The 11,553-nt window shown below is 39.8% G+C and overlaps 1 protein-coding gene across 4 annotated transcripts in view; it reads right to left on the bottom strand.

Moving 5' to 3' along the window:
* Bbs9 (Bardet-Biedl syndrome 9) overlaps positions 1-11,553 on the bottom strand; it is a 440,450-nt gene that overhangs the window by 215,248 nt on the left and 213,649 nt on the right. For 2 of the 4 annotated variants that reach the window (XM_075966512.1, XM_075966513.1), the window contains exons 15-16: positions 10,909-10,923; positions 1,344-1,484 (exon numbers count right to left, since the gene is read on the bottom strand). The exons of 1 other annotated variant lie outside the window; for it this stretch is intronic. In XM_075966512.1, the coding sequence (XP_075822627.1) occupies positions 1,344-1,484; positions 10,909-10,923 (156 nt within the window). The remainder of the gene's footprint in view (positions 1-1,343; positions 1,485-10,908; positions 10,924-11,553) is intronic. One more of the 4 variants, XM_075966515.1, reaches the window with a different exon arrangement.

Consider the following 11,553-nt stretch of genomic DNA (forward strand, 5'->3'; position numbering starts at 1 on the left):
GTGAGACCCTGTCCAATATAAGGACCATCATAAGTAAGCCCTACTCTTAAGGAGTAACAAGTTAAAAACATTTTATATAATAACACAAAGAGATGCTTGCTACAAATGTCTCAATGTTATGAGAAATAGTCTGGATTCTATATCCTACACCTCAAATACAAGAGTTAGGATACACCTCATAGTGAACACAGCAAACTTTTAATAAACTACGTTAAAAGGCTATTCAATTCTTAGGTTTTTTTTTTCTTTGAATTCCATGCCATCTGTAAGAAAGTGGATAGAGCAAAAGAGAAGGCAGAGAGGTTGTAAGAGCCAGAGGTCTGGGATGATTCTAAGGAAAGAGTCTTCCAGACGCAGCAGAACTGACGGCCACGTGAACTCACAGAGACTGAGACCGCGTGCACAGGGCCAGCACAGGCTCAAGCCAGAAGGGTCCTAGCCCTGAGAAGGAGAAGACATGAGCTGCCTGCCCCAACCATGAAGATATTTGTAGCTGGCAGCTGCTGACACGGGGAAAGTCAGTTCTGCCCAATGAAGTGTTGCTGGGCATATGAACTATATGTACTCCAGGGCAGTCCCCATAGCCAATGGCTGGCCAACACAAACAAACTATATGATTTTGGGGTGTGGGGGGTGTTTCATTCTCTTTTGGTATTTTTGTTTGTTTGTTTGTTTTATCTTTTGCTTGTTTAATTTTCATTTTTGCAGTTTTGTGGATGGGGAAGTAAAGTTGCATGGGTTGGGTGTTGGTGAAGATCAGGAAGAAAGTGAGAGAAGGTAAAATTATGATCAAAATATATTGTTTGAAAAAAATTTCTAAGAAAACAGAAAGTGGGTAGGTGTCTATTCCAAACTCGGATTACAATGCTGTGCCAGCTGGGCAAGGCTGCAGCTCTTCTAAGATGTATAGAAAGTCCCAACACACTCAGCAGTGCAGAAGCCACAACGGCCTCTCAGCAACCAGTACAGCCACACAACAGCCATCCACAAGACAACCCTTAAAAGCGACAGTAATAATGAGAAGTATTCTTAGAATAGTATATATCCAAGGCCTATGGCAACACTGAACAATATCTGTATTTCAAGCCAAAAATCCCAACCTAGAAAAGAATCATTTGTTGTTTGTACACTGAAGCAAGAATAAGATTATGAAAATGCTGATAAAATGTAGAAGGTGTACCTTACCACCTTACTGACGAGGCTGCTCACCTCTAAGCAGACACATGAGAGGGAGGGTCCTCACCCTACAGGTACAGATAGCCCCTCTATCACCTGCTGCTGGAGTATTCCACACGAAACCCCAACATTCCCCAGCTCCCTGCAGAGTGCATCCCAAGACCCACCTGGGAAGAGGCCGGGCAGGCTGACCGGAGGCTTGTTGGTGTCAATAGTGAGCTTGTGGCTTGCAGTTTTTGAAGGCTGACCTGGCAGGCAAATGAGTTTCAGAGGAAGTCTAAATTTACATTGGGTAACCCGAGGAATTCCTGAAATTACAAAAATAAAAATAAAAATGAATGTTTGACAAACATCTAGGAAGAGACACTGTGTGTTCTGAGCAGGCGCACTAGGAAGTCTGCTGCCTGCCTCCATTTAGCTCAAGTCAAGTAACTGGTAGGCACTATTAGGATCCAGATTTATTTCATTATTATTTTTTAGCATGAAAGAGATGGAGGGAGAGAGATAGAATTCAAGTAAAAGAACAGAAATAAAAATATCATATTGAGTGAGGTAATCTAGAAAGGGTTTTCTCTTATTTGTCAACCCTAGCTGTGAATCTTTCAATGTGAGTATACAACCTGAGGTAACTGCAGATACAAGGAAGGGGGGGCATAGCCTCATAGAGTATGGAGGGGAGCAGAGGTTCTAGGACAGGAAATGGTGAGGGGGTGGCACATGCCTTGAATCCCAGCACTTTGGAGGCAGAGACAGGTGAATCTCTGTGAGATAGAGACCAGCCTGGTCTACAAGAGCAAGTTCCAGGACAAACAGGGCTGTTACACAGAGAAACCCTGCCTCAAAATAAACAAAACAAAGAAAAGTAGAGGGGACCCACATGACACAGTTGCTATTAAATGAAAAATAAAATCAGGTGAGGAAGATGTACTTAGGTGAGGGGTGACACAGAGAGAGGAAGGAGGAGGGATAAATAATACCAAGGGTGCTTGAAAAAGCCATAGAAAATCATACTTTATGCTCAATCAAAATCACATATAATATACATAAATGTATTTGTATACAAAGATACTTTTAACTAAAGTTACACAGTCATGATGATGCTGTCCACATACAAACACAAACCAGCTATCAAAAATCCAAGTGCCTGACATGGGACACCTTTCAAGCTGTTTCAAGAAAAACCCTACAGCATACAGCTTATTGCAATTGCCCTTGGTTGTCTCCCAGAAAAAGGACTTGGAGGAGACAAGCTGGAACTGACCTAGCTGGCTACCTGAGGACTAGGTCTTACAGTATGGCATGGAGCAATGCAAGGTACCAAGAGAAAACAGCAATCAAGAGTCCTACAGAGGTTGCAATGCCTATAAACCACACACACACACACACACACACACACAAATGACCAGAAAAGGAAAATATTGTAAAAGGTACAATGGTGGCTTCTACCCTAAAAGTAACCAACAGACATCTAACTTGAGGCCCTGCTCAGTTGAGAATTCATGTCTGCTACTACCAACGACCTGTGCCGGGGAAGACCATGAGAGCAAGTGAACCTACTGCTGCCGTTTTTCTAAGCCAGTGTAATTTCTAACTACATTCCAAATACTTATCAACAGGTAAATGTAGCTCTCACTGTCTCAAGAAAGCTTCCTTTTCCAGCAGAAAGTGATCACTACAGAAAGCCACAAGTTGTGAAAATGCAAAGAACAATTCAACATAGGGTACCTGTCCCCACTCAATACATCAACAATACAATACCTACACCTACAGCTCGGGGAACATTACAGAAGAGGAAATGGGAAGACTGTGAAGGCCAAAGGTCCAGGATGTCTTCTGTGACAGAGTCTTCCTTAAAATAAATAAATAAATAAAAATTTGGGGGCTAGAGATTTTAAAAAAGAAGACACCAGATAGAGGGGGACTGAGAAGGAAGATGTGAACCTGGAGGCTTGGGGGAAGGGAGGACTGAAGTAAATATCATCAAAGTACATTACATAAAAATCTTTAAAAATTGATAAACATTTTTAAAGAGTTGAAAGAAGTATAGGCATGAGGTCTATCTTTAAGCAGCATATTTTTAAGACCCAGCCCATCAGACACCATAAAAATCATTCAACTACTGAGACAATTCTTTATGCTTTTCAAAGGTGTAGCCTTAGCCAATGACTATCAGTTAAAATTAAAGCAAAGAAAACTCAGTTTTCATGAGACTCTGTATTATCATATCTCAAACCCAAGACGTTCTAAAACCTTAGATTTCTACATATTGAGGATTCAAATTATATTAACTATTTTCAATGAATTATGACTATCAAAGTATAATGCACATGAGATTTTCTGAGATTTATGACAACTTTACAAATTAATATTGGAACTGTTACTTAGGAAAATTAGGTTTTATCACAGTTAATTCACATCACAACTTTAAGTGATGGGGGAGTGTCATATCAATCTGTTGATTTTATTGGTTAAGCAATAAAGAAACTGCTTGGCCCTCATAGGTTAAAACATAGGTGGGAGGAGTAAACAGAACAGAATGCTGGGATAAGCTACGTAAAAAAGGAAAATTCACAGAGAGTCTGGATTATGTACATTGTGTTTTCTTTAAAATTTTTGACTGTGAAGGAGCTAAGTACAGAGAAACATTTCATTACATGGGCTGCCAAGCTAAACCAGAATGGATATAAGGGTATTACGATTTCAAAATTTGGGTCTAAGGATATGATGCTTTGGAGAGGGTCTTTTTTTGTTTTCACAGAGGACCAGACCCTGTGGATTGCATCTATCCCGATATGGTATGATAGACCACGACCTCCCGAAAAGTTCCTGTGAACAGCCTCAAAAAATTACTTCACTCAACTGCCAACTGAGATAAACCTGGCACACAGGTTACACCCTAAATGATCTAATTAACAGCGCCCCCATTCAGCAGGAAACAGTTTGGAGAGAAAAAACTGCGCCTATGTTCCCAAAATATTGTTTATAAATGTTCTTTTACATTTAAAGGGGGAAATGATATAGGTATGAATAATTTGCATTGGTATGGATTTTAAGGTCAATTTTGTTATATGTATATGTATTTCTGATATTGATTAAGGTATTGTGATTGTGTAGTTCATTTTTAAAATGTAATGTTAATTAGGAAATATAGGTTGTTGATGGATAATCATAAATAATGGTCAAGTTTGTAGTCATGTTACTTAGATTTTCTAGATATATAGAAATATATTTCAGATAGGCATTCTTCATATCTCTCAAAGGCTGCAGAATATGGCATTTAAAACATTTTAATAACTTAGGACTTTTCATGACAATGAGACACTCTGCTCCTGGCGGCACCAATCTACTTCGAGAGGAAGATGGGCATCGAAGAGGATCCTTATGGAGTTTGATAGCCATTTGGGCAAGAAACTGCTCTTGCCTGGACTGATGCATAAACTGGACACAAAGAACCCGCAGAGAGAGGACTGCTGAACTTGCCTAAAGGTGAGATGGTCTTTCAGGGTTCATGCCTCATGAAAGAGTCTGCGAGACATTCTGCAGGACACAGCAGAAAGTGACTCAACTGTCTTTGGAATTTCCTGCTTGATGAAAATGTCTGCTGGATACTATGGGCCTGAAGGCTGAAGATGGATGCACCAACGGTACAAAAGAACTTTGGGTGACTGTCCAGGCAACAAGATGTTTCTGTCATTTCTAGAGTTTTCTTATTTCTTGTTTACTTAGGTAGTATTATATCCTTCTGGAGTCTTTGATGGAGTTGAAGAATAAATAGATAGTTATAGTTTTCCTTAGTTATGATAAAAGATAAAATAGATATAAATATTGTAACTGTAATTCTTGCTTGATAACTGTTTTGCTATATGTAATTTTGCTATGTTAAAGTTAAAGCCTTCCTTTTTTTGTTTAAACAGAAAAAGGGGAAGTGATGGGGGAGTGTCATATCAATCTGTTGATTTCATTGGTTAAGCAATAAAGAAACTGCTTGGCCCTCATAGGTTAAAATATAGGTGGGTGGAGTAAACAGAACAGAATGCTGAGAGAAAGAAGCTGAGTCAGTGAGTCACCATGATTCTCCCACTCCAGACAGACACAGGTTAAGATCATTCCTGGTAAGCCAGCTCATGGGCTACACAGATTATTAGAAATGGGCTAGTCCAGGTGCGAGAGTTAGCTGAGAAAAGGCTAGATATAATGGGCCAAGCGGTGTTTAAAAGAATACAGTTTCCGTGTAATTATTTCGGGGCATAAGCTAGAGCTAGCTATGTGGGCGGCCGGGTGCCGGGGACGCAGCCCCGCCACTCATATTACAACACTTTAAGCTCTAATTTTTATAACTCAAGCCTAGTCATTTAGTCCTAAGTGTTGTCAGTATTCATACAGAGACAGTTAAGCAGGTAACTGAACTAAATAACAACGTTGATTAATTTAAATTTCAAAATTATTTTAAAACACTTTTTAATCTTTGTAAAATAACAGAATGAAACTAAATTTATATGATTATTTTTAAATCTAAAAATCAGCTTGCTCCCTTTTAATTCTAGGATTCTGTTTTTGACAAGATAACATGAAAGATGGGAACAAAACATAGCAATCTGTATTGTACTGAAGTCCCGAACAGAAATGGAAAGCTCAGAATGTCTCCCTACTTGGTGGGTTTGCACACTAAAGTCTTCATTCTTTGGAGTCAGTGAGAGCTTTAAAATAGCAAAAGCAGAAGCAGTTAAAATATGACTACCTGGCCCAGACAAGAGCCTTGAAATTAGAAATATATTGTGTCAAGTTGACTGAGTTGGGAAGCTTAATCCCCACTGACAATGGAGGTGCTTTTCTGTCTTCTTTCCTCCTCCGACAGGGAGAGGCTCCGATGTGGAGCCGACTGATGGGGAGGCAAGGAAATGCTCCTGCAGGTCCTGTGGACCATACCTGCCATCCTTCACAACCCCATCTCGTCCCCATCCATTTTTAGCCAGCTCTGACTTTCTTCCTAACCAACAGATATTAAATTCACTCTGGAATTCCACTGTAAACTATAGCAGGTATCACCGCCTGATGGGCTGTGAGGGCTCCAGGGTGTATGTGTTTGTACTGACAATGATGAAATGTTCTGAGTTGACATACTTTGTACTGCACTCGAAGACACTTTCCATGCCACAGCCATCAATTCCACCACACACGTAAAAATCACAAAGTGCTACCTTGCTAACTTTAAAGAAATTCCCATATATTACATACATTCCCCAAATTATAAAGATGAAGTCTTAAATAGGTCTCTACTATAATAGATAAGCTATAACCCCGGTTAATAGATAATAGACAAAATAACAAAACTTCCTTCTATCTCTTTAATCTTAAATGAATAAGACAAAAATATGTTTTTACCTTCTGGCTATTCTACACATAAAGACTACATACATACATACATTCATACATGCTATATGTGTGTGTGAATATATATATATATATATATATTCAACTAAATTCTAAGCTAATTGTTCAAACCAAATACATGAAACCTTGTTTTAAGAAAAACTAAAATAAAGACGTTTTTGGTGTTGCTCTTGAAAGGTCTTGAACCTGGTTAAAAAAGCCTAATTAGTCCTCTTTATGCCATCAGTACTTATATATACATCCAACTAACTTCTAAGTCAATGGTTCAAACAAACTTTCTTCAAAAACTGTGTCCTGTCCTCTGCACCACTTGAACCAGCTACGTGGACTTGACTCATGATTTAAAAACTAGGAATGATCAAAAACACTGGCTTAATTTTAAACTCAAGAAACTGAGGAGAATGTAGGGGTTCAAAAATGGAAACGAGCTAAAGAGATGGCTCAGTGTGCACATGCTTATAATAAAGAAAACAGAGGGGCTAGAGCCATGGCTCAGAGGTTAAGAGCATTAACTGCTCCCCAGAGGTCCTGAGTTCAATTCCCAGCAACCTCATGGTGGCTCACAACCATCTGTAATGAGGTCTGGTGCCCTCTTCAGTGTGCAGTCAAACATGCAGATAGAGCATTGTCTACATAATAAATAAACATTTTTAAAAAGAAAAAGAAAAGGGGGAGTGGAGAAATGGCTCCATAGTTCGAAGAACTTGCCGCTCTTCCAGAGAAGCCAAGTTTGATTTCCAACACCCACATGTTGAGTCAAATCCATCTGTAAGTCCAGTTCCAGGGGATGTTACGCCTTCTCCTGGTCCCCTTGGGCATCAGGAACTGGCACAAAGTGCATACATACATGCAGGAAAACATCTATGCACATAAAAGAACAGAATTTTTTTCAGGGAAAAAAATTACATTTATTAATAGCCCTTTTTTTTGTTTTTTTTTGTTTTTTTGAGACAGGGTTTCTCTGTAGCTTTGGAGCCTGTCCTGGGACTAGCTCTTGTAGAGCAGGCTGGCCTCGAACTCACAGAGATCCACCTGCCTCTGCCTCCTGAGTGCTCGGATTAAAGGCATGCGCCACCACCGCCCAGTTTAATAGACTTTTGAAGCCCTATGTGGTGGCACATACTTTAATCCTAGCTCTTGGAATTTAGAGTTAGAAGGATAAAACGTTCAAGGTCACCCTTAGCTATATATCAACCTCGAGACCAGCCAGGGCTACAGGAAGCCTTATTTCAAGAAAAAAAAGAAAAATTAAAATAAAGACCTTTTCAGTGTTGCTCTTGGAATGGTTTCGAGGCTGGCTGAAAAGCCTGGTTGCTCCTAATCCATTGCACCACCAGCGACACCTCCTCTGTGCTGTTGGCAAAACCCGTCTGCCTGCCTGGCTAGTCCAGCTCTGCAACCTCAGCTGGCAGAAGAGAAATGCTCATTGTTCGTTTGATTTCAATCCCAGTGTAGTCATTCATCAGGCTGACTTTGCTATATAGGATTTTGAATTTTTAAGCAAATATAATCACCTCTCTTTCATGTGCTTCCTTTCCCATAATCCACTAGAGGAAATGGATAGTAACAACTACTACAATGCAATTAATCACAAAGCCATTTATCAATCAGAGAGAAACCACTCCTGAATGAGCAATTTTCCAATACTAAAATTCTAATTACACCTGGCACACACACCATGCCAGGATCACTTTCAAATAGGAAGCCAAAAAGCGCTTGAAAAATAAAATGGACAGTGTGTGTGTGTGTGTGTGTGTGTATGCGAACAGGACAGTCACATCTATACATTACACTTCTATAGAAGACCTGCGAAGGCTTTCTGAGACTGCTGGAGTCGACGCAGCAGGGATGCCCGGAAGCCAGGACTCCCAGACTGCTCCTGCGGTCACTGCTACACACCGACTTCGGCTACAGTCGTGTTTCACTCTGCCCATGGCATGCAGCGTTCATGTAGAGACAGTGGAGGCTAACTCCCTAACTCCCGTGGGACCACAGGAAACCTCACTCCTCTCACTGACATGGCAGAACAGAACTGCTTCTCTGCAACACGGCCTGGCCAGGCCCAGACAAGGAACGATCGTCTGTGAAACAAAGAATGTATGTGAATAAGAGCTGAGAGGAGCAACTGGGGCTTTTGACTACTAGATACAGTTGAACATTTCAGCTCTGCGCCTGTGCATTTAATAATAATTCAAACAACATCAAAAGAAATTATCAAACATCACCATCACCTGTATACTGAAATATGGAAATTTCCATTCTGATTTATACTTCTCACAGACTGAGCTGAACTTCTGATGAAAGGGGTAACTATCTTTCAGCAACAACCTTTACTGATTCCTTCAAACTTACCCACTTGAATAAGAATACAGTAATTTACAAAATTTAAATTAAAATTGTATTAGCTACACGCACTCTGGAGGATCAGAATTTAAATAGTATTAGGTTTTTATTTCAACTAAATATTAATTCATCAAGTAAGTTTCATATTACTAAGCTACACATTTACGAGATTATTAAGATACTGCTCAGGTCGGGGAGTGGTGGCACACACCTTTAATCCCAGCACTTGGGAGACAGAGGCAAGCAGATCTCTGAGAGTTCGAGGCTAGCCTGGTCTACAAAGCAAATTTCAGGAAGTTAGGACTGTTACACAGAGAATCCCTGTCTCAAAACATAAAAAGGACATTGTTCATATAAATATATGTTTGCCTTCAGCTCACATGCTAATACAAGCTATATGACTCAAACTGTTGGCATCATCAAGATTGTATGAAAAGGTGGGTGTAGTGCATGCCTTTAATCCCAGCACTCAGGAGGCAGAGACAGGAGAATCTCTGGGAGTTTGAGGCCAGACTGGTCTACAGGGCAAGTTCCAGGGCAGCCATGGCTATCTAGAGAGACCCTGTCGAAAGAAAGAAAGAAAGAAAGAAAGAAAGAAAGAAAGAAAGAAAGAAAGAAAGAAAGAAAGAAAGAAAGAAAGAAAGAAAGAAAGAGGGAGGGAAAAAAAAGAAAAGAAAAACAAAAAGACAAAAATTGTTTGAGCAAATGCTGCTGTTTTAATATTATTATCTAAAACTTGTCTTAAGGTATCTTCATAAAGATAATCTCCTGTGTTAAATCTATATATCTTAAAGGAAAAGTAAATTAAGAGATACTTAAATGTCTATTTGTACCCTGATACTCTATAATTCAAAGATGAGACATTTATTTCTACCCTTAAAGAGCTCGCATCTATTGGAAAATGTAAGAAATAAACGTACACTTAGCATAGCCTGGACATGTGTGCACTATGGCAAAGGGACTAACATCACTAACTCAGGCGAGGTCAGCTTGGCCAGACCAATCTTCCAGGAACTCTGATGAGACAGGAGGACAGGTGTACAGGAATGCACACAGCATTCTTTCAGGCAAGGTCAGTCTATCTGAGCATGTAGGACATTTAAAATTTACTGACATGTACATTTCTAATTCTCTATTCTTTAATGTGGGCAAAATAATCTAATAAAGAACATGCATTAATGACTCTCAGCAAAAATTTGCCAATGACATTTTTTTTTATTATTTTTTTTAATTTATTTATTTATTAAAGATTTCTGTCTCTTCCCCGCCACCGCCTCCCATTTCCCTCCCCCTCCCCCAATTAAGTCTCCCCCCAGCCCGAAAAGCAATCAGGGTTCCCTGTGACATTTTTGATGTTTCTCAACACAGGCATTTTCGGGCTGACGAGATGGTTCAGCAAAACTGTTCTTCCAGTGGACTCAAGTTCCCAACATCAGGCAGATCCCATCCAACCATAACTCCAGCTGCAAAGGATACAGTCCCTCTTCCAGACACAAGGGTACCTGTGCTCACATCCAACCATGACTCCAGCTGCAAAGGATGCAGCCCCTCTTCCCGACTCAAGGGTACCTGTGCTCACATCCAACCATGACTCCAGCTGCAAAGGATGCAGCCCCTCTCCAGACTCAGGGGTACCTGTGCTCATATCCAACCATGATTCCAGCTGCAAAGGATGCAGCCCCTCTCCAGACTCAAGGGTACCTGTGCTCACACATGCACACACACACACACACCTGACACACATACACACACATGCAACTAAAAACAAAACAAATCTTTATAAAGTCATTCTCTTCTTAGCTTCACCTCACTTATAAGGATAACTTTCTTGAAACAGGCACACTCCCCTTCTTAGCAAGATTAAAACATTATGTCACCCTAAAGAAGTCTGTTACAGCATAAGCTAACATAAAGGGTTGATTCATGGTGTAATGACCAATGAGTTTAACAACAAATTTTAGTCTGAAAATTCATTTTCCAGTTTATCTTTTAACTTACCATCGGGATTTCGATCTATCCATCAGAAGCAATACAAAAGACAGCGGGAGAGAGAGAATGAAAACTAATTATCCGTGCATGGTAAAGCTACAACACGAATCTGAAACACATCTGTTTAAAACATAATTTAAACTCACAAGAAGAGTACATACACCCCTGAGAAAACAAAACCCTTATTTGAAGAGCAAACCCTAAGTAAATGAAATTCAACAATGTGTTTGCACCTCCGGTCTCAAAAGTCCATGAGAATATCACTCCAGTATAAACATGGTTAAAAAAAAAACAGTGTTGAAGTGACATGAGGAATATTACGTTAGATGTGAAGACATAATGCTAATATTTCCAGTTCTTTCTTCTCATGATAGCTGTAGATACCGCTCTGGAGTCATGCTCATTCAGTCTTTTTGTTCTTATTGTACACACTTTCAGTGTTAATTTATGAACCAAATCATGTCTAGACCTCTGCTTTACCCATTTACAATGTTCTAAATTCTATCCACACAAAAGAAATGTGAGCAAAATGGTAACTGGAACCACGGGGCTCCTGGCTGGTTTCGCGCTGTTCCAATGTCCTTGTGAGTCTGCTGTTCCTTTTTTTTTTTTTACAACCAGTGTCACTACTTTTCCTTGAATATTAATGAAAGA

Source organism: Microtus pennsylvanicus, chromosome 3, assembly GCF_037038515.1.
Source record: "Microtus pennsylvanicus isolate mMicPen1 chromosome 3, mMicPen1.hap1, whole genome shotgun sequence".
NCBI lineage: Eukaryota > Metazoa > Chordata > Mammalia > Rodentia > Cricetidae > Microtus > Microtus pennsylvanicus.